Genomic DNA, 23,989 nt, shown 5'->3' on the forward strand with positions numbered 1-23,989 from the left:
CACAAAGTATATTTGATCCAATGAGACCGAAATAAATTCAATTGCAAAAGACACCCATGGATCTTATAGTTTTGCACTATATCAAATTCTTACAAAAACTATTGTCTATGTTAACAGTACAGGAAATAGAAACAAAATTGAACTAGGCACAACAAAGAAACTTCAAGTTTGCAAATAAACTAGGGAGATGGTTGGCATCTCCCTAGAAAGGAAAAGCAAAAGACAATGTTTGGAAAAAAATTTGAAGGCTGTAATTTAATAAGAAACAATGAATTTATTAAAAAGTTCTTTCAAAATTTCTATTCAAATTTATATAAAACACAGGAGATAGATATGTCAAAAATAGATGAATATCTTTGAAGGCAACAGCTGCCTAAACTGAGAGGCATCAATGACTCGATAACTGTTGTTGAGATATCAGCAGCCTTTAAAAAAATGAAGCCAGGCAGAGCCCCAGGCCCAGATGGTCTTACAAGCCAGTTATCAGGTCTGGAAGCCATCTTTTGCATTAGGCTTTCAGTCCTGGGAAATTTATTGCTGTGGGAAAATGGGAGTGTGGATTGAATGGAGTGGGGTAGATATAGTCAAAATAACATTTCTTTCTCTGTAAGTCAAGGACATCTTGTCCTGCACATGGAGTGCAATGACTGGAAGCCAACTCCATTCCCACGGTGCTTGATTGGACCATGTTATGGACATGTGGGTGCTAGGCATGGACTTGGACTTTGCTTTGGGTTGGGAAAACCTGGAAACTTTCATATTTGGGTTTACCCAGATGTGCCAATATGACATCTCTAAGAAAATGGAACTTTGAGAAAGTTTCTCAAAGTCCTCTGCACATCCTCATATGTTTTGAAGTTGTTCACATATGTGACTGTTTTACTATCATTATTAAATTAGTGAGTTTTCTCTTCCAAATCCTATGGGACTTCAATAAAATAGGAGCAACTGACACTGAATAATAGTATTTATTGTCCCCATCCTATTCCAACCCATAGCTGGGAGCCCCAAAGCTCTGTGAGTTGATTTGATAGTATGTTGCGCTCTCTAATTTTGTCTGAAAAACATCTCCAGAAGGTCTCAGTCTGATCTACTTCAAAGATCTTGTTGCAGACAGAGGCATTTGTACACAGAAAGAAGGCATTCATGGAAGATGTTGGTATTGGTAGAGTTGCTGTTAATAGTATTGCCTGAAGTGATGTGCAAGAATCCTAGCCTTCAATGTGACTTTCAGGAGCCTCTTCCTATTCGGCACACCTATCATCAGCTTGGCGACATTAATATTGCTGGCATTATTTCTGTCTTCTTTGCATCTTCCAATCCCATTGATTTCATTCAAGATCCTTCTCAGGAATTTCAGGATGGACTTGTGTAAGTATATCACTGATTTATTGTCAAGCTCTGAACCCTCCTGGTAAATCACATGATGCTTGAAATATTTTCCTCTAATGGCAAAAACTCCAAAAAGGAACATCTAAAATAGGATGTCTAGATTTATTTTATGTAAAGTTATATTTCACTTCAGTTTCCAGGCAAAGTTGAAATAGACTAGAGATCAAATTTGCATTTATAACAAATCAGATCTAAATATCTATTATGTATTATGTATGGTTATATTTATGAAGTTGTCACGGCATTTAAGAAAGGGGAAGGACATATTTCCCATGATAGGTTTTCTCATTGATATTTCCAAAATGCAGCCATTTCCTTCTGCTTATAAGCAGCTGTGGTTTGGTACTGGGCAATTCTCACAAACTAGAACATAGAAATAAGAATTATTAAACACATTCCACAAAATACGTTGTACTGAAGGATTGCAAGGCACATAATGTGAAACATTCTTAATGTATTTTTTAAATTATTTTGCAGGGTATTTTTTCAGAATTACCAGCATATCCTGGCCTTAGCATTTACTATAAAACAGATAAATGAAAATCTCCAGATCCTAACTAACATCACGCTGGGCTTCCACATTTTTAACAGCAATTTTAGTCCCACCTGGACTTACTTTGCTTCAATGGTTCTACCCTTCACTCAGGGAAAATTCATCCCTAACTACAAGTGTGGGATCACAAATACTTTGGCTGCAGTCATTGGGGCACCTGACATCTCCCTTCACATGGCAACTGTGCTGTGTATCTACAAAGTTCCTCAGGTAAGATTTGATGTAGATGTACACTATCATTCTGCCATAAATCCCTAAACATCTGCATTCTTCTCTATGTAAAAAGAAGAGACCTTTAGGATAAGTAGATATTATTTTTGCATGCATGATAAAGTTGGCATAATATCATGAGTAATCGTAAGTCCGAATAGATGGTGAAGGCATTTGAGCTAGCAAATTCCAGATACTGAACTAAGGCTCAAATTTGAAATATTCACAATGAATTCCACAAAAAAATGTATTTACTGATACTTCAAGATTGACATCTTGGTTGATATTTCCTAATTAACACAAATAATTACATAATGTGTCAGTATATAAAAATAACGAAACACCCAAATCAATGTGCACATTTTCAGTGGCTCACATATATTTTTGCAATTGCTATGTTTATCTTTCTGTAGTTGATATATGGCTCTGCTCCAGCCATGAATAAAGAGACTCAAACAGTTTTCTTCCAACAAATGTTTCCAAATGAATCCCACCAACGCAAGGGCCTCCTGCAGTTATTGCTGTATTTTAGATGGATCTGGATTGGAATTCTTCTGGTAAAGGATGAAAAAGGAGAGAAATTCCTCCAGGAGATGCTCCCCACATTTGCAGAGCGTGGCATCTGCATTGAATTCATAGCAGAGTTACCAAATGTAGCTTTTTATAGTGATTTTACTGATATGTTAGATGAAGGATTACATATATTCCATGTTCTCATGAACAGCACAGCCAATGTGATAATCTTGTATGGTGAAACTCAGTCCTTAGCAGTTCTGAGAACTTTCCTCCAGTTTTCAGAAGTGGAGGATTTGCCAAAGAAGAAAAAGATCTGGTTTATAACTGCTCAGACAGATTACACATCAGTTGCCGTTCATAAATCTTGGGATATCCATTTTCTACATGGTGCTTTATCCTTTGCAGTTCACACAAAGGAGATCCCAGAATTCAATGAATTTCTTCAGAACCTGAATCCAAACAACAGCCAGTATGATCATTTTCGAAAAGTTTTTTGGGAACAGGCATTTGATTGCTTCTTTTCAAACTTGGAAACTGAGACCTCTGAGAAAAAGTGTACTGGACAGGAGAGGCTTGAGACTCTTCCTACATCTGTGTTCGAAACACTAATGAGCAGCCAGAGTTACAATATTTACAATGCAGTCTACGCTGTGGCACATGCTTTGCAATCTCTCTCTCAATACAAATCCAGAGGAACAACAATGATGAAAGAAAGAAGGAAATATTTTCACAATCAAGTGTGGTGGCAGGTAAGTTTGTGATGGAGAAAGCACCATATCTGTAATTACAAGATATATCCATAAAATTAAGTGAACAATAATTTTTGTGGGATTGATACGAGGTTTAAATCTGAGATATAGTAATAGATTAACCAAATAAAACTTTGTATGTGTTCTGACCTAGGCTTCCTGATACAATAAAAAGCAGACACTTAGAACCAAATACATCCCCTCCTTACTACATTCCATAACTCTGCCGTAAGTTCTGTCTATTAATAAATAGAATCTTTTGCAAAAGGATTCTCAATCATGAATGAAAGAAAGAGAATAGAGAATGTTGAATAGATCCAAATATATGGCTTAAATACATTTGGTATAACAGATCACTATCCTTAACTGTCATGGTCTTCTAAAGTGATATACCATATTTTTCAGAGTATAAGATGCACCAAGATTTTGAACAGGCAAATTAAAAAAAATTTTTTTCACTCTGGTGACCTCCACAATATGGCCCGTTTTTCATGAAACTGGGCCTGGTTTTTGAAAAAAAAAAGGGGGGGGATTCATAGCCTTTAGGAGGCTTATAGAATGTGGCTGGGGGAGGGGACTGAGCAAAAAATGGATTCGGGTGACCAAAACCCCTGTATTCAGTCTATAAGACGCACCCAGATTTTCACCATCTTTTTTGAGGGAAAAAGGTGTGTCTTATACTCCGAAATATGCTTAAAAACTGTAAGCTTTTTGCCTATACTGCAACAAATTCCCAAACCAGAAATCCCCTTTAGAATTCTCTTACCTCATTTCCCCATAACAAGATATCTAATCTCATCATGGCAATTTTCTTCCTGACAACGTCCAAAGTAATGTCAAGCTGACCTGAGTCTTATGTTCTAATCAACCTTATACACTTGTTTTCCCAAAACAAACCCTTTACATAATTTCTTATCTTAATGTTTTACAGATGAGCTGCTAAGGTTATTAAAAGTGTAAATATGGAGTCACTCAGGTTCTTTTCTTTTACAAGAATAATCCTATTTCTCTCAGAATCATAAATTTAAAAATGGATATTTAAGCCATAAGAACTAGCCCCTGCTTAGCGCAGGATTTCAAATTCTAGCATCTCAGCAGATGTTAATTATGCCTCTCTTTGAACGTATCAAGTGAAAGAAAGGGCACTGCCCTCGATCCCCAATTATCACTGCTGAACCTCTTCTACTGCAACTTTGTTTCATGGATAGAATATAATTTCTAAAAATAATTTTCCAAATTAATTTTAGATTTTTTATTCTAAAAGTAAGTTTGTCTTCATTTATACTGTACATTTTACAGATCGTCCTTACTTAACTATGGTAATTAGCGTTGCCAATTTCCTTTGGTAAGACATAAAGTATGCTGTCCTTTGAACATGAAGCTTAGCAAATGCAATTCCAGCAGTTCCCAGTTACCATTGTTAAGCAAGGACTGTCCAGGTTTTTAAGCACCGCATGGATTACAACTTCCAATTTACTTCCAGTTTCTGCCTTGACTTTGCTTGAGGAAAGCCAGCAAGAAAGGTTTCAAATCACAATCATGTTTTGCAACTTTGGGATGTAGCAAAAGTTAGAAAACCAATGGCCAAGTCCCAGTATTGTGATCATGCTATCATAGGGGTATTGCGACAACTGGAATTTCAGGAAAGTCATAAGTACCATACATTCTGCACCATTGGAATTCAAATGTTTGATGAACAAGTGACCATTTAATGAGGATTACTTATACTTAAATATTCCTGTGTTGTCTCATATGTACAAACCTCCAAGACATTTTCAGCCAAAAAGATAGACCAGACTGTGAAATCAACACCAAGTAGGTCAGGACTAATTTTATTGCAAGAGCTACAGTAACTGAATCTTGTAATGTGCTGAGTCCTGTACTGAGTCCTCCATTATATTCTCTTTGCTTGATACAGTATGGCTTCTCTGAAATGTTTTCTCAATTCATGTTTGTTGGTCAAGGTTCAATCTCTTCTTATTTGACTTTTGCCTCGATAGCAACTCTCCCTCTTGTCATTCAAGACCATTCATGCGATCTTTAGAAATGTAAATATTTCCACATTCATAACACATTAGCTGGAGGAGCTATATTCAGATATATAATATCTATATAAGACATATTGTAAGCGGAAAGATGTCTGTGTGTGCGCGCGCGTACATGTGTGCATGTGTTTGTTTATGTACCCTGTTTCCCCCCAAAAAAGTCCTCCCGGATAATAAGCCCAAATGGAGTTTTTAGCGGTAATCCTTCTTCAGAAAATATTGCAACACAGCAGCAGAAACCATGAGGTGAACATGTTCGTTACTTCCTGAAATTCAAAAATAATAAGACCTTCCTGAAAATAAGGCCAAATGCTTATGTTGGGGGTCAAAAGAAAATAAGAGGCTGTCTTATTTGATGGGAAACACAATATCTATGTATTATCTATCTATCTATCTATCTATCTATCTATCTATCTATCTATCTATCTATCTATCTATCTATCTATCTATCTATCAACCAGCTCTATTTCCATCTCCATCTCCAATTCCGTCTGTCTTTCTGTCTGTCTGTCTGTCTGTCTGTCTATTATATATGAATATACATCTTTTTAGTTATATTTTGTTTTATTTTGTGAGTACATTGCCCCTAGTCTGGTGGATTTTAACAGTAATAATTGAAATCAAATTTTAGTATGGCTACAACAAGAATAAGAGTCTTTATAAGTAAGAAGAGTATTCAATTTTATAGCCCCATATATTCTACTGTTTGGTTTAATCATTAAGTTGGATCTGAGACTTTGTGACTGCATCGACCCTTGCATTCCACGCCCCCTGTCCTCCACTGTCTTCCAGACTTTGCCCAAATTAATATTAATTATGTTGATGACACTATCTAACTCTCTCATTCCCTGCTGTCCTCTTCTCCTTTTGCCTTCAATCTTTTCCATATCAGGGTTTTTTCCAATGAGTCCTCTCTTCTCCTTAGGTGGCCAAACGACTTCAACTTTAGTTCAGTATCTGTCCTCTAAAGGACATTCAGGATTGATTTCCTTTAGGATTGACTGTTTTACTCTCCTTGCAGTCCAAGGGGCTTTAAATAGTTTTTCCAGCACCACAACTCAAAAGCATCAACATTTCAGATTTATGGTCTAACTCTCACAGCCATACATTACTATTGGGAAAACAATAGCTTTCATTATACGGACTTTTTTCAACAATGTTATGTCTCTGCTTTTTAATATGCTGTGTAGGTTTGTCAGAGCTTTACTCCCAAGGAGCAAGTGCTCTGAATTTCATGGCTGCAGCCACTATCTGAAGTGATTTTGGAGCCTGACAAAATAACTCTGTCATTTCTTTCATTTCTTCTCCTTCTATTTACCAGAAAGTGATAGCACGGGATCAGAGGTGACATTCAATTTTTTCCTACCAGTTCTGTGGGTGTGGCTTGGTGAGGGGATCCTATGACTGAGTGCTCTTGGCCAACATGATGTCACTCATGGCCATGCCCACTGTCACATGTCCCCACCACTTCCAAGTCACACCCAAATAACATGGTAGGAAAAAATACATGGATGAACATGAGAAGGCTGTGGCAGAGAGAATCCAAAAGTTTCTCCCTCCAATTACAGCAGATCTGCTTAGGCCGCTGTGAATGGAGGGAGAAACATTTGGATTCTCCCTGTGGCATTTAACATTGAATTCTATAACAGAGAGAATCCAAGTGTTTCTCCCTCTGTTCACAGCAAAACTGCTGCTCCCTTTATGCCTCCTCCCTCACTGGGTCTACCTTAAAGGGCCAGTCTGCAGAAACTTTCCTGTGAATGGAGGAAGAAATGTTCAGATTGGGTGAGTGGATGAAGCAGCTAGAAGAGATGAGCAGCGACAGGGGGAGCAGGCAGGTGTGGGCCGGGCCACCAGATATTTTTGCCACCAGTTCAGAGAACTGATGCTAATTGTCACTGCCAGTTTGGCCAAACCAGGAGGATGTCACCCCTAGACTGGATGCAAAGATCTTAGTTTTCTAATGTTGAATTTCAAGCCAACTTTTCACTCTCATATTTTACTTTCATCAAAAAGTTCTTGATGAAGGTAAAACTGCAAAGAAGACCAACAAAGATGATCAAAGGCCTTGGGACAAAAACATATGAAGAACAGTTGCCAGGTTTCGCTAGTCTAGACAAAAGAAGGACTAGATGAGACAGGATAGCTATATTCTAGTGTTTGAGAGGTTCCGACAAAGATCAATTCATTTTCCAAAGCACCATAGGGCAGGGCAAGAAACAATGCATGGAAATTGATCAAAGTTTTTTATCTCCTTTATAAGGTTTTTATAGACTTCTCTCTGCACTTTGTTGCTTGAACGATGTCTCAGGTAATCTTGTTGCCCTCCAGCTGTTACTAAAATTAGCTTTTCTTTGGTTGTCAATCTTGCTTCTGAAAATAAATTCTTTTCTTAAGTCCATCATCATTACTATTTTTTTTCTGTATCTTGGAATCTGGGATAGAACTCCAATTCATCAAATTCCCTTTAACATATTCCACTTTTTCCACTTTCACCCACATTTGCTCCATTAATAAATTCATCTATTGTATTGTCCATAACTTCATTCCCCCTTTAATTTTTGGGGCTCCAACCCCTTCATCTTTTGCTGTGAGGAAGACTAGTCTTTTCAACTTCTTCTCAATTCTCCCATATGCTGCCAATAGATTTTGAATTCCAGCCCAAATATTTTGGAATTTTAAGGTTTCCTCATCTGAATATTGATCCATGTTTCCAAAAAAAGAAGAAAGAAATAAAAAAACTAATAGCACTGCCCCTCTAGCCTTCCAGGGCTCTTTCACTTTTAATTTTAGGGTAACTTGAACACAAGTTCTTTTATGTTCTTCAAAGGAGAAGGGTTCTGTTTCCCCCAGCTTTCTTTCTCATGACAAAATAGTTCTCAAAGGGACCTGTGAAAACAATTTATGTCCTTGGCTCTTTATTGGTTTCTGTAAATAAATTGTAAACCCTTCAGCTACAAAGTCAGTGAAATCAAAGAAGGAAAGAGAAGAGATACGTTGTTTCAAAAACTCCAGCTTCTGACCTCTGAGTGCAGTGTTGATACTTTTCACTTTCTAATATTTATCTCTGGCTAATACGAAACAAACTTCTTTCGATTTCTTTTAATGAAATTTAATAACAAGTAATAGGAAGAATTTTTAAAATAAAAAGGAAGGTTTTAATCCAGAAGTCAAAAACTAAAGCAACAAAAAACAGAAGAAAAAAAATCAATCCGTTCACTTTAAGAGGAGAAATGAGAAACATTGTGAGCACTTCAATCCACAAAGTATAGTTACAAAAAAAAAAAAAAGCTTTCCAAAGCAATCAAATATAAATTAATTTTGTCGCTAACTTCTTTTGCTTAAGGATCTAATTTGGCTTAAAGAAAAATTTCTTTGGGCAGTCTTTCACAAAGAAGAAAAACTACCTCACCAGATGGACTCACTTTCTCTTTTCACTTCCTTCCTTCCGGAGCCGTCCTGACTTCATCAGCCTGGGGGCTTCCTGTTTACCGCCAGCTTGAAGTGCTTCCCTTGAGTAAAATCAGGGACTTTGCAATGTCCCTGAGACCAGCAAGGCTTCCTCTTCCTGATCACCATCTCTGCAGGACGATTTAGGTCTCAATGGACTGTCCAGTGGCAAAAGTGTCAATGGATGTCTCAGAGCTCCTCCTTCCACATGACTATAGTTGTTTTAATGTCCCTTTATAACAAATATTCCAAAACTTAAAACAAAATCACCTAATGGCATTCCATTATCTATTTTCTTTCCAATATTTTTATTTTTTAAATAAAAACAAATAAAATCATTCTCCATTGCAAAGTTGTAGAAAGTGTGTCAATTGGTTACACAGAGTTTCCATGCATCCCTTTCACTATCATCATCTCTAATTCATATCAAATTACCTACTTTGCATCATATATATTTATATATGGTTGTTATCATCATACCTCCTCCTTCATATGACTATAGCTGTTTTAACTCCTCTTTATAACAAACATTCCAAAATTTAAAACAAAACCACATAGTGGCATTCCCTTATCTATTTTTAATATCATCCAATCACATTATTCCTTTATAACAAATTCAAAATAAAAATATAATTATATTTAATAACAATGTTTTAAACCTCTTTTCTTAATCATTGTTTATAATTTTTATCCAATTTCCCTTTTATCCTGTCAATACAAATTATTACATTATTATCATTATCAGTCATTTATTTAGTAATATTGACTAAGTTTAACTAACTTTTTCCCCTTTTTTCACCATTTAAAATTTTAACCAAATTTCCTCTTATCAAATCAATACGCACACACACACACACACACACACACACATTATTATCCTTATCAATTATTTATTTAACTTTATCCATTAACACTACATTTTTAACATAATGCTCTAATTTTAACAAAAAAATTAAACCGCTTTTCTTAATCATTGTTTACAATTTATATCCAATTTTCCCTTTTATCATGTCAATATAAATTATTACATTATCAGTATTATTAGTTATTTATTTAATGATAGTTTGACTAAGTTTAACTTGCTTTTTCCCTTTTTTCACCATTTAGTTTTTTTACTAAATTTCCTCTTATCAAACACACACACACACACAGACAGACACACACAAACACACAAACACACATACACACACACACGTGTGTGTGTGTGTGTGTGTGTTTGTGTGTATCTGTCTCTGTCTGTGTGTGTGTGTGTGTTTGATAAGAGGAAATTTATATATATTCTGAGGTTTTCGCGGATGTTAGTATGTAGGTCTTTGGTTGTTCGGGTTTTCTCCCGCGTAAAATTGGGAGTGTCTTGGCAACGTTTCAACGAAGTCTCATTCGTCATCTTCAGGCTTTGTGCTTCCAAAAGCAATGTAAACAGCTGAGATCTCACATTGCTTCCAATTTTATGCGGGTGAAAACCCGAATAACCAAAAACCTACAAACACACAAACACACACACACACAAACACACACACACACACACTGTTATCCTTATCTAACTTTATCCATTAACACTACATTTTTAACAGAATGCCCTAATTTTAGCAAAATTTTAAACCTAATATTATTATCATTATCAGTCATTTATTATAACTATGTCTAACTTACTCTACCCTTTTTTCACCATTTAAATTTATACCAAATTTCCTCTTATCAAACCAATACATATGTATACCTTGTTATCATTATCAATGATTTACATAACTTTATCATTATCACTACATTTTTAACATAATGCTCTAATTTTAACTAAATTTGACTAGTATTTTATTATTAGTTTTCATATCTCAACCTGTGTCTTTCTAATAATAGTGTAGTCTTGTTTCTTTTGCTATTTGTGCCATTGATCTTCTGGTTATTTCCTTAATCAAATTTGTTTGGATATCTCTTCACAAGTTTTTGCTTATTACATATCTTGTAAAATCTCGAAACCCTCCATCAGATTTCTTAATCAATTTATCTTTGGTTATCACTAGTGTTTTGATCAAAATATCTCTCCTTAGGTCCCTCCATTCTTCTGTTTTTCCTTCTTCTATACGATGAAATCTGTAGTAAAGCACCTTTCCATCTATCTTCCCTTTCCTTGTTCCACTCTTTCCATCTCCATCCACACTCAGTTCACTATCAATATCCACGGTTATCTTTCCTCTTTGTTCATTTTTCCACTGGGTTTTTAGAAATGCAGCCTCAACTTTTTCCATTTGCTATATATATTTTTTTGCTGAGTATCTTCCATTTTTCCATCAGGTTTTGCCACATTAAAATTTATATTTCCAAAACTTTCCAATCTCTTTTCAATTCTCTTTATTGTTTCTAATCATTTTTGAATTTCCGACATAAACTGTTGTAGTGTTATGGTTTCTTTTTGAAGTAGTGTCCTCCTTGCAATTAATAAACACTGCCACTCTTGTTTTCACTTCTTTCCAGCTAGCAACAAGCAACCAGAGAGCACCTGTGTAAACAATCCATGCCCTTCTTTATAACACTCTGAAGCCTTTAAAGTGCAAGATCAAAATGATCAAAGGGAACAAAGAAAAAGCAATGTTTCCAAGTCTCAATCTCCAAACTCCAAGTGGCAGTGTAACTTCTTTTCCCTCAAAGGTTGCTACCCTCTTTATATAACTTTTAAATTTTCTTTATGTTTCAGGCTTAGAAGAAATAAAGTTCTTAAATAAAACCAAATAAAAAGAAGACATCCATCCCAACCAATATTGTAGAAGTAAAGGGAAAAAAGTTAATCCATAGATAAAAAAGGAAATAGAAGAAAATCCGAAACTTTCACTTTAAAAAGTAAAAAAATATTCACAAAACTTCCATCAATATAAAAAAAGATAACACACTGTCCAAGAATGCTTAATTCTGCAACTTTTTTCCTTTTCTTTACCAATTTAATTTAACTTCAATCTTTTTTGGGCTCTCTTTTATAAAAATAAAATTTCCTCACAAGATGGACACACTTTCTCTTTCGGCTTTCCTCTCGTTGCAGAGCTGTCCCAACTTCAGTAACTTGGGGCTGTGCTTATGTTGCCAGCAAGAAGAGATTCTCTTGAACCAATCAGGGACTTTGTGGTGTCCCTGAGATCAGCAAGACGTACTCTTCCCTGTCACCATCCCTTCATCAAGCAGCAAAAGTGTCATCGTGACATCAGCTCTCCTCTCCTTAATTTTATTTATTTTTGGTGTTTTTTTGCAACTCTACGTTAGTTTTATTTCAGTAATCCAAAAAGTTATCTCTACCTCTTTGTTAGAATGATTGTTATGTTATTTGTTCGAAACTGGCCTAGAGCTTAAATAAAAAAGTGTTTATATTATCTATGTTTAAACCAGTGGTGGGTTCCTACTGGTTCAGCTGAACTGGTCCAAACTGGTAGGAACCCAACACTGGTTTGGCAGCTTACCATGCCCCCAAACCGGTTCTCCCGGCAGCCCCATAGGAGTTGCCATCTTAGAATAGAATAGAATAACAGAGTTGAGAGGGACCTTGGAGGTCTTCTGTTTCAACCATCTACCTAGACAGGAAACCCTATAACATTACAGACAAAGTGTTATCCAACAACGTCTTAAAAATCTCCAACTGTCATGAAATTTGTTTTCAGTTCTAAGTTGCTTCTCTCCTTGGTTAGTTTCCACCAATTGCTTTTTGTTCTACCCTTAGCTGCTTTGCAGAATAGTTTGACTCCCACTTCTTGGTGGCAGGTCCTGAGATATTGGAACACTGTTATCATGTCTCCGCTAGTCTTTCTTTTCATTATACTAGACATACCCAGTTCCTGCAACGATTCTTCATATGTTTTAGCCTCCTTTCCCCTAATCATCTTTGTTGCTCTTCTCTGCACTCTTTCTAGAGTCTCCACATCTTTTTTACCTTGTGGTGACCAAAACTGATTGCAGTACTTCAGGTGTGGCCTTACCAAGGCATTATAAGGTGGTATTAACACTTCACGTGTTCTTGATGCTATCCCTCTCTTTTTGAAGCCTAGAACTGTGTTGACCTTTTTGAGATCTGCTGCACACAATTGGCTTATATTTAATGTTTTTGCTTCTGTGCATGCACAGAATGATTTTTATTGCTCTGCAGATGTGCGAGCAGATGCACCAAGCACATGTGTAGCGCATCCATGAGGGATTCGGCAGTAGAGATTGCCAGAACACACCCCTGGTTTAAACAAACATTCATATGTATATTTTGAATATATGCATTATTTCTCCTTTCCCCTGTCATGTTCTCTCTTTGTTCCTATCTGAATATCAATGTATTTCAGGTTCATTCTTTTCTGAGAAGTGTCAGATTCAACAACAGTGTTGGTGAAAAGATCTCATTTGATAAAAATGGAGAGTTCATTGGTGGATTTGATATTATCAACTGGATCACATTCCCAAACCAGTCCTTTGCAAGGGTAAAAGTTGGAGTGATAGATCCCACAGTTCCAGAAGAGAAGTTCTTCAATATTTCTGTAGATTCGATCACATGGCCAGTAGGCTTTAATCAGGTTAGCTATTTGAATCTAGATTGGTCTGCATTCATTTAAATATATTTATTGATGAAAGTCTCAGAGCATCATCTCTGACTAACCCAGGTAGAAATGTCCTGGGTTAGGGAAAAAAATCAATACAGTTTTATTACTTTTGTAGCAATTGCTATTGAATATTCTATCCTTTCCTGGCTCATTGTTAATTATGGACAATGTTTTTCAGGTTTCGAAGTAAGAGCTGCAAGCCAGCATTCTAGATTGCAGATTTCAAGTTAAGAAAAACAAATTTAATTAGCCAGCACAGAATATTTCTTTGGACAGTGATGATGTGGGTTATCAAAGACCATAAATGTCAATAACTGTAGAAATTTAATTATTATTTCTGACCAATTTTATCTACAATTATGTCATCACAATATTTTTCATCTCTTGATTCGATAGTAACACTAACTCTCCATGCACTTCCTTTCCTCTCTATATCTAAAAATATTCTTTTTCATTCATCGATAGGAATTACCTTCATCTTTGTGTAATGATCCTTGTGAGACGGGATACAGCAAGGCCAAGAAAGAAGGGAAGTTGTTTTGTTGCTATGATTGCCATCGGTGTGCAGAGGGGAAAATATCAAAGGAGAAGGGTAGGAAATGTCTAAATATAATAGGACTAAGACATGATGGCACAGCACTATAATTCCTATTAATTCATCTGTATTCTTATTTCAGACATAGATGACTGTTCTCCATGTCCAGAAGGTCATTATCCAAATCCTGGCAAAAATATGTGCATTCCAAAGCGGATCACCTTTTTGTCCTATGGAGAACCTTTAGGGATCAGTCTGACTGTTCTTTCTCTTTACTTTTCTTTAATGACAACTTTGGTAATCACAATCTTCATGAAACACAAAGACACTCCCATCGTCAAAGCCAACAACCGGAATCTCACTTATACACTCCTAGTTTGTCTTCTCCTCTCTTTCCTTTGTGTCTTTCTATTTGTTGGGAGGCCCAATACGATTGTGTGTCTCTTTCGACAACCAGCTTTTGGCCTCATCTTTTCTGTGGCAGTTTCTTGTGTATTGGCCAAAACCTTTGTTGTAGTTCTAGCTTTTATGGCCACCAAACCTGGTTCCAAATTGAGGAAATGGGTGGGTGGAAGAATGGTCAGCTATATTATTCTTTCCTGCTCCTTTGTTCAAATATGTGTTTGTGCTGTGTGGCTGATAAGATTCCCACCATATCCAGATTTTGATACGCAGTCAATGTCTGAAGAAGTCATCTTGGAGTGCAATGAAGACTCTGTCATGTTCTACTGTGTTTTGGGCTTTATGGGTTTCCTTGCTCTGGTTAGCTTCTCTGCTGCTTTTCTAGCTAGGAATTTACCTGACAGTTTCAACGAAGCCAAATTCATCACCTTTAGCATGTTGGTCTTCTGCAGTGTTTGGCTGTGCTTTATTCCAACTTACCTAAGCAGTAGGGGAAAATATACATTGGCTGTGGAGATCTTCTCCATGATCTCCTCCAGTGCAGGATTATTGGTCTGTATATTTCTGCCCAAGTGTTTTATTATCGTGATGAGACCTGAACTGAATGATAAACACCAGCTCATGAAGAGAAAGTTTTAACAAATCTCTCTTTGCTGAGAGAGAGATGGACACACACACACACACACACACACACAGACAGAGGTAGGTAGGTAGGTAGATAGGTAGGTAGGTAGGTAGGTAGGTAGGTAGGTAGGTAGGTAGGTAGATAGATAGATAGATAGATAGATAGATAGATAGATAGATAGATAGATAGATAGATAGATAGATAGATAGATAGATAGATGGATGTTGGGGAACTTATCCACTTGAAGCTAGAAAGCACCATGCAATTAGATTGGTGTTCTTTGATCCACTGTTCCCCAAGTTTTGGACAGTTTGAAACTCTTTTTCCTTCTGGAAGTTAGTTAAAATGGGGTCCATAAATGTATAAATAAGGACAAATGGACATATTGACATATCAGTATGTGATAGACAATACTGACTTAATATATAGATTAAATGTGAATTGAGTATTTATCCTTACTGGTCATCTTAATTTATATCCAGACTAGAATGTGTAATAAGAAATGAGGATTAAACAACAGCGAGCCTTTCATTTAAACAAGACTTATGAATTATTACTGAAGCAATTGGATACTTGGAATCCCCTGGTGCACATCATGTGCAGTGGTCACCTACAAAACATGGGGTACATTTAAAAGAGATTCCACCAAGCCACATTTCTTCTCCTCAATAGCAAAGATCAATGAATCTCTGGCACAAAAACAATTCTAGAAAATCCATATAAATTCCGTCATAAATCTAATACATATTAGTATCCAATTTACATAACAGTCTCCTTATGTTCTGATCTAGCTTCCCAAGAGCATGAAGCATACTCTTTGCTCTGACAAAAACTCCTTTTATTAATTTACTGTAAATTATGCTCATTCACATCCAAAAAAAAAGTCTTTCAAGGGAGGATTTCAGTCACAGACCTTATTTGGCATGGAAAGCTGACAGGCTGATATCTGCAAAACCTGACAAGGCATCTTGGAGAGTTGTGATTAAGCAAACTAATTGTCTCCTGCAAACTCCACTCCCTTTCACTCCTCTTTTATTTCCTCTGGGAGGGGCCTTTCATTGTCCACCTGTGGCCTTCCCCCCCAAGTCGACCCCTGTTATTTAGCTGTTCTCTTCATCTACAACTCTGCTCATGTTCATACTGGGAACAGGCTCCAGCTCTTCATCTGCTTCACCGATGTCTGACTCTGAAGGCAGCTGATAACTGGCATATGGCTCTGGCTCACTCTCTGCCTTTGACACAGAGCCCTCATCAGAGCCTTCCCCAGACTCCAGGACTGGCCCGTGTTCCTCCCCAACCGCCTCTCTTGTCCAAATCTGCTGCCAGCTCCACTGTCAGGCCACAACACCTTCAAGGAAATTCAATCAACTAAGATGATTGTGTAGGACAGCATGTTCCAGGGTCATAAGTCTCTTTGGATAGGCAGAATTTTTCAACAGTTGAATGAGATGGTGATTCAACCTATGTTGTAAATTTATTGCCATGATCACCAATGTCAGATGCCAACATTCCCAAAAATTGCACTGGTGGATGAAACGTAACCCAAGAAAATGGTGCAAAATGATATAGTTGAATACAGATGTGCACCCCAGCCTAAAAAAATATCAAAGGGAAAATCCCAAGCAGCAACCAGAACAGACTATCATACCAAAACATGTAGAAAAACTGGTGGCCACCATCAAGACTTCTTCCCAAAGACATGCTGACTAAACCCAGATTAGCGTGTGTGTGTGTGTGTGTGTGTGTGTGTGTGTGTGTGTGTGTGTGTGTGTGTGTGTGTATATATATATATATATATATATATATATATATATATATATATATATATATATATATATATATATATATATATATATATATATATATATATATATATATATATATATATATATATATATATATATATATATATATATATATATATATATATATATATATATAAAGTTTCTCAAAAAAGTTGAGGTTTGATGTTATTTCTTATTCTACCTAACCAAAGTGAGTTAGAAGTCAATGCCTTTTCTTCCTTCTCCCCTTCTCTACACCTTTCTCTTTCCTTTCCCTTCCCGTACTTTTCCTATTTCCTTTTGTATTTTATATTATAAACTAATAAAAAAAAATAAAGTTTTCCAAACAACATAAACCCACCGGGCAAAATTAAATCTGAATACAAGAGGGTTTACAAGGTACATGTATATCCAAAGCAAGACAGGGATCACAACGACCAGGAGAGACACAGCTAGGAAATGAACACATTGTTCCAAGCATTGTCTCCATCTGTTTGCTGTGCTAAATAGCCAGCTTCCGTTACAGCCAATTAAGTGGGGTGAAACTGCCTCATCACAAGTAATTAGACTAATTTTCCCTAGGTGTTCTTGGATCAGTGCAGAAGGCAGTTCCTCTTCCTCATCACTGACCAGCTACAGATGCATGCTTTCCCGACCAAAGCCTTAGGAATGTCCTGCTGCAGCTGTGCTTCATCCAAATCCCCCTCTGACAGCTGTTCGGAGTCATTGACCAACTCACCTCCTGATGTGCCCGGAACATGTTCATCCTCCTCTGAAATTATATCTGGCGAGGTATCTGAAGAAGCATCCAGGGGAGTCATCTAAAGAGGTAATTATGAACAGTTCCAAATATCAGTCAATTTTGGCATAAAATCAAATGAAGATGAAGAGGATTTTCATCTTTCAACATTATTATTATTGTTATTGTTATTGTTGTTATTGTTATTGTTATTGTTGTTGTTGTTGTTGTTGTTATTGTTATTATTATTATTATTATTACACAATTGTATCACAGCGGCCAGTTGTTTCGCCGGATTTGGCATTGGTTACTAGTCGGGCCCCACCCAGGGGCCTAGGACGTCGTAACGTATTTTCGTAATATGCGTGCAGATCCAAGCAGTGCGGCTTTTTGCATTTGACTGATGGTGATTTTGTCAATTTTTAACTGTTTTAAATGTAATTCCAGTGCTTTTGGAATAGCACCCAGTGTGCCAATTACCACTGGAATTACCACTGCTGGTTTGTGCCATAGTCGTTGAATTTCGATTTTTAAGTCCTGGTATCTTGCGATTTTTTCATGTTCCTTCTCGGCGACCCTGCTATCACCTGGTATTGCGATGTCTATGATTGTGACCTTATTTTTCTCAACCAGTGTGATGTCTGGTGTATTATGCGCCAGTATTTTGTCGGTTTGTATACGGAAATCCCACAAGATCTTGACCATCTGATTTTCGGTGACTTTTTCAGGCTGATGTTCCCACCAGTTTTTTGCTGTTTTGATATTATAATTTTTGCACAAATTCCAATGGATCATTTGTGCTACTGAATTGTGCCGAAATTTATAATCAGTCTGAGCGATTTTTTTACAGCAGCTGAGTATGTGATCAACAGTTTCATCAGCTTCTTTGCAAAGTCTGCATTTGGCATCATCAGAGGATTTTTCTATTTTGGCCTTAATGGCATTTGTGCGGATAGCTTGTTCTTGCGCAGCCAGGATTGTTGTTGTTGTTGTTGTTGTTGTTGTTGTTGTTGTTATTATTATTATTATTATTATTATTATTATTATTATTATTATTATTATTTATTTGTCCTGTATGCCGCCCACTCCCAGAGGACTCCGGGTGGCAAACAAAAGACAAGGGAAAGGGGGGAACAAGACAAAGGCAACATATTAAAAACAAAACCAACATTCACAATTTCTATGGCGGTAGCTGCTTCTCAGCTCTTCCCAGCCTGCTGGAACAGCCAGGATTTGGTGGCTTTGCGGAAGGCCGGGAAGGTAGTAAGGATCTGGATCTCAACAGGGAGCTCGTTCCAGAGGGACGACATTGGCTGGCAGATGGAATCCGGAGGAGACCCAACCTGTGCAATCTGATTGGTCTGAGAGAGGTAATCAGCAGGAGGCGGTCTCTCAGGTACCCAGGTCCGATGCCATATAGGGCTTTATAGGTAGTGACCAGCACCTTGAAGTGGATTCGGAGACTAATAGGTAGCCAGTGCAGCTCGCGGAGGATAGGTGTAACGTGGGTGTACCTTGGTGCACCCACAATCGCTCGCGCGGCTGCATTCTGGACTAACATGAAAAGGACCCAAAGTATATTTGCAGTTAAGAAACGGGAAGGCCATATTTCCCATGATAAGTTTTCTCAATGATACTTTTGGTTCCAAAGTGCAGCCATTTCCTTCTGCATATAAGCTATTGTTAAAAGCTGGGCTTTGGTAGTGGCCATTCCCACATACTATAACACAGAAATAAGAATTATTAAATACATTCCACAAAATATGCTATACCAAAGGTTTGCAAGGCACATAATGTGAAACAGACCTTTTTAAACAGATTACTGAAAATCCCCATATTCTAACCAACATCATGTTGGGCTTCCACATTTTTAACAGCAATTTTAGTCCAAGCTGGACTTACTTTGCCTCAATGGTTCTACCTCTCACTCAGGGAAAATTCATCCCTAACTACAAGTGTGAGATAACAAATACTTTGGCTGCAGTCATTGGGGCACCTGACATCTCCCATCACATGGCAACTGTATTGTGCATCTACAAAATTCCCCAGGTAAGATTTGATGTAGATATACACTACCATTCTGCCATAAATCCCTAAACATCAATATGCTTCCCTCTGTAAAAAGGAGAGACCTTTTGTATAAGTAAATATTGTTTTTGCCTGATAAAATTGGCATAATAGCATGAGTAATCATAAGTTGAACAGATAGTGAAGCTATTTGACATAGCAAATTCCAGATATTGAACTAAGGGTCAAATTTGAAATATTCACAATAGAGTCCACAAAAATGTATTTACTGATACTTCAAGAGTGACATCTTGTTTCCTGTTTGAGATTGCTTGCTGAGGGGAGCTGGTCGTTACAGCTCCAGAATCCTGGACACATTTATCTGTCAGATGAGCCATCCATCAGCCATCTGATAGCTTGTTTACCTTATTCTTCAGGCCAAGGAGATAAGGTTAGCGTTGTCCCGGGCAACGTGCCAACCAATTCTCGCAGATTGTCTCTGGAGGGGTGGGGAGGCCAGCCAATGGAAGAATTGTCTCCATGACAGGAATTCATGTTGCATTAGCAGCACAAAGCAACACTCAAATCCTCGAACAAAACTTGATTTATTGAGTCCAACACAAATGGACCCTGTACATGTGGACTTTTAATTGTTTGTATTAAGCCTTAGCTTCATTTTTTTGTTTTTACAAGAACTTCTTCTGATATCTTACTTGCTAAAGAGATATTCAAAATGGCGCCGAGCAGCTTCGTAACACTGTTCGAGCTTTGAATTTCTATGGAGCCTAACAATCTCAAAGGGAAGGAGTGATTTAATATTAAATTAATCAGTAACAGCTGCACAATTGACCAGCACAGATTTATTAATTGGTTGAAGAAGGTTAAAACTCGGAATGGCTTCTAAGCAAAACCCTATTCAAAATCTCCCCCCTCGGCTTCAAAAGTTCGCCAGCCCCTGGCACAAAACCACAGTCTTTACTTCCTTCCCCCACAGGGGAGCCACTGACTAAACAATTTTTTTAGAAGGAATTGGCTAAAGCATTTAAAAATCATGTAGCTATGATGGAAACAAAACTTAAGAAGGAGATATTTGTTGTGCATAAAGAACTATCTGATAGACTTGACACTTGGGTTCAGAAGATCAGGGATGATATGTTGGGGTTGTTAATTTGTTAACAGAATATGTTTTGGAAATTGAAGACAGATTAGAAGATCTTAATAATGCTAATACTAATTTGGTATCAAAAGTCGACGTAGTGCAACAAAAAGTTGGAAATGCTGAAAAAGAAATTATTATGTTACAGTATAGACAAATGGAGTTTGCACTAAGAATAAGAGGTATGCGTGAAAACAATCAGGAGAACTTGAAACAGATTCTTTTAGAAGCTTTCGATTGTCTGTTGGAAGGCCAGGGGGAAATTTTGATTGGCAAATTGATAAGATTTATCGTGCTAACTCCTGGCTGGCGAAACAGAAGCAGCTCCCACGGGACATTGTATTAGACTTTACTACAAGAGGCATGAGGAATATGATATTGCAAGCGTCCTATAGAACCAAGCTTCAAATTGGGGGTCAGGAAGTGACTGTTCTGAAAGAGATGCCACTTCAAATGCTAAGATCCAGGAAAGACTATGCTTTTTTAGTTGAAGAACTTAAAAATCGTCAGTTACAGTTCAGATGGGAGGCACCAGTTGGGCTATCATTCATCTTTGAAGGGCAAAGATACCGTCTTAAATCAGTATGGGAAGCTCGAGATTTTTACCATAATAACTTGAATGCCGGACGTCCTGCCCCACCCGGGTCTAGAGAAAGAGATCAAGAAGGACAAGATAGACAGCAAACTACACAACTATTAACAAGGATGGATCACCCTTCTCCCTCAGAAGTACAAGGAGCCAAGGAACAAAGACAAAACTGTGTGATTACCAGACAAATGGATCAACAATTAAAAAAACAACAATCAACTAATTACCAATGATTTGTCTTCTAGGGTGAAGAAGATAAAGATATATGCCAGAGTTTTATCAGATCATAATCCAGTTTGGATGGAGTTGGAAGGGGTGATGCAAAAAGGTCTTGGAGATTGAATGTAAATTTATTTAGACTTGAGAAATATACTAATGAATGTAAAAAATTGTTAGCAGAATACTTTGTTTTTAATATGAATAAGGGTACTTCTATGGAAATTGTAGGGGATGCAAGTTTGGAGTTTGCTCAGAAGCGGAAATACACCAATGAGAGGAAGAGTGGAAAAAGAAGGGAGATGGGAAGAAAGGGAGAGGAGAGGGTAAGGGGGGAAGATGAGGAGGATAAGGAGGAGTGGAATGTAGAGAGAAAGATGGGAAGAGAGGGATAGGAGACAGGGTAAGGGGGGAAGATGAGGAGGATGAGGATAAGGAGGAGTGGAATGTAGAGAGAGGAGAAGGAGAAGGGAAGGGGAAGTAGAGTATGAAAGGATGATGGAGGGAAGATAGGAAGTAGGAGAGAGGTAGAAGAAAGAGGTGTATGGAGAGCAGAAGAACTAATAATGGGTTTTTATTTTTGGGGGGTGTTGATGATAAGAGGAACTGATGTAATCATTATTTATTACTATATGATACTGGCTATGTATAGCATACATGTGATTGTATGTTATGAAAATGGAAATAAAAATATGTATAAAAAAAAGAGTGACATCTTGTTTGATATTTCCTAATCAACACAAATACCATCTTTTTTGGAATATAAGACTAACCGGAGTATAAGAACCACCAAGGTTTTAAAGAGGCAAATTTAATCCTTTAATCCCTTTAATCCCGTCAATACAAATTCTTATATTATCATCATGATCAGTCATTTATTTAATGATAGTTTGACTAAGTTTAACTTGCTTTTCCCCCTTTTTTCACCATTTAATTTTTTTACCAATTCCTCTTATCAAACCCATGTATGTATGTATGTATGTATGTATGTATGTATGTATGTATACATTATCCTTATTAATTATTTATCTAACTTTATCCATTAACACTACATTTTTAACATAATACTCTAATTTTAACAAATTTTTAAACCTTTTTTCTTAATCATTGTTTACAATTTATATCCAATTTTCCCTTTTATCATGTCAATACAAATCATTACATTATTATCATTATCAGTCTTTTAATTTAACTATGTTTAACTTACTTTTTCCCCTTATTTCACCATTTAAAAATTTATACCAAATTTCCTCTTATCATAATGACATATGTATGCATTGTTGTCATTATCAATTATTTACCTCACTTTATCATTATCACTACATTTTTAACATAATGCTCTAATTTTAACTAGATTTGACTATTATTTTATTATTAGTTTTCATATCTCAACCTGTTTCTTTCCAATAATTGTGTAGTCCTATTTCTTTTGCCATTTGTGGCATTGATCTTCTGGTTACTTCCTTAATCAAATTTGTTTCAACTTTTCTTGGCAACTTGTTGCTTATTACATATCTTATAAAATCTCAAACCCTTCATCAGCTTCAGTATAGCATCGGAGTATAAAACCAAGGTTTTGAAGAGGCCAATTTAAAAAAAAAGTTTTTGCACTCTGCAAACCTCCCAAAGATGAAAAATGGGCCCATTTTGTTTCAAACAAAGGGCATGGATAACCTTTAGGAGGCTTGTAGAGTGTTCATAGGTGGGTGGAGGCCCAAAAACAAGCAAAAATGGGCATGGATAACATGTCGGAGGCTTATAGACTCTGAAATGTTATCAGATGGCTGGGGGGGGGGGGAACTGATTTCATTTCTGCCTTTTTCGGGCTCCAGGAGCTGTCTGAAAGCCTCCTAAAGGCTTTCATAAGGCTCTGTGTGGCCACTTTGTTGAAGTGGATAAGGTTTCAGGAAGCAAAAAATGCAGTATTCAGTATATAACACACACCCATACTCTTCATCCTCTTTTTTGAGGGAAAAATACTCCGAAAAATACAACAGTTGCATAATGTTTCAGTATATAAAAATAAGAAAACACTCAAATGAATGTACACATTTTCAGTAGCTCACATAGACCTTTGCAATTGCATATGTTTACCTTTCTGTAGTTGATATATGGTTATGCTTCAGTTGTGGATAATGAGACTCAAGCTGTTTTCTTCCAACAAATGTTTCTCAATGAATCCCACCAATGCAAGGACCTCCTGAAGTTATTGCTGTATTTTAGATGAATCTGGATTGGAATTCTTCTAGTAAAGGATGAGAAAGGAGAGAAATTTGTCCAGGAGATGATCTCCACATTTTTGGAGCATAGCATCTGCATTGAATTTAGAGCAGAGTTACCAAACGTAGCTATTTAAAATGATTTTTCTGAACTCATAGATTAAGGATTACATATACACCATGTTCTCATGAACAGCATAGCCAAAGTTATAATCTTATATGGTGAAACTCAGTCCATAT

At 36.9% G+C, this 23,989-nt stretch overlaps 2 protein-coding genes across 2 annotated transcripts; both read left to right on the forward strand.

The window, feature by feature from the left end:
• Positions 1–1,153: 1,153 nt before the first annotated feature.
• On the forward strand, positions 1,154–22,106 carry LOC148046461 (vomeronasal type-2 receptor 26-like). The gene is made up of 5 exons (XM_087714756.1): positions 1,154–1,371; positions 1,870–2,155; positions 2,569–3,420; positions 17,406–17,652; positions 21,560–22,106. Exons 1-4 carry the CDS (start codon positions 1,154–1,156, stop codon positions 17,646–17,648), a joined length of 1,599 nt encoding a protein of 532 aa, XP_087570882.1. The 3' UTR covers positions 17,649–17,652; positions 21,560–22,106.
• LOC148046462 (vomeronasal type-2 receptor 26-like) lies at positions 7,768–15,053 on the forward strand. Its single transcript, XM_087712183.1, has 4 exons — positions 7,768–7,776; positions 13,223–13,450; positions 13,943–14,069; positions 14,155–15,053. Exons 1-4 carry the CDS (start codon positions 7,768–7,770, stop codon positions 15,051–15,053), a joined length of 1,263 nt encoding a protein of 420 aa, XP_087568309.1.
• Positions 22,107–23,989: the final 1,883 nt, after the last annotated feature.

Source organism: Thamnophis sirtalis, unplaced genomic scaffold (genome assembly GCF_051295495.1).
Source record: "Thamnophis sirtalis isolate CommonGarterSnake01/CBP01778 unplaced genomic scaffold, rThaSir2_p1.2 scaffold_4, whole genome shotgun sequence".
Classification (NCBI taxonomy): Eukaryota; Metazoa; Chordata; class Lepidosauria; order Squamata; family Natricidae; genus Thamnophis; species Thamnophis sirtalis.

Excerpts from the sequence above, each read along its gene's own strand:
- LOC148046462 (XM_087712183.1), top strand. Across the intron at positions 13,451-13,942 it reads GGCCAGTAGGCTTTAATCAG|GAATTACCTTCATCTTTGTG; the intron begins GTTAGCTATTTG and ends ATTCATCGATAG. Across the intron at positions 14,070-14,154 it reads GAAAATATCAAAGGAGAAGG|ACATAGATGACTGTTCTCCA; the intron begins GTAGGAAATGTC and ends TTCTTATTTCAG.
- LOC148046461 (XM_087714756.1), top strand. The coding sequence starts at position 1,154 with ATGTTGGTATTGGTAGAGTTGCTGTTAATAGTATTGCCTGAAGTGATG. Across the intron at positions 1,372-1,869 it reads GAATTTCAGGATGGACTTGT|GGTATTTTTTCAGAATTACC; the intron begins GTAAGTATATCA and ends ATTATTTTGCAG. Across the intron at positions 2,156-2,568 it reads GTATCTACAAAGTTCCTCAG|TTGATATATGGCTCTGCTCC; the intron begins GTAAGATTTGAT and ends ATCTTTCTGTAG.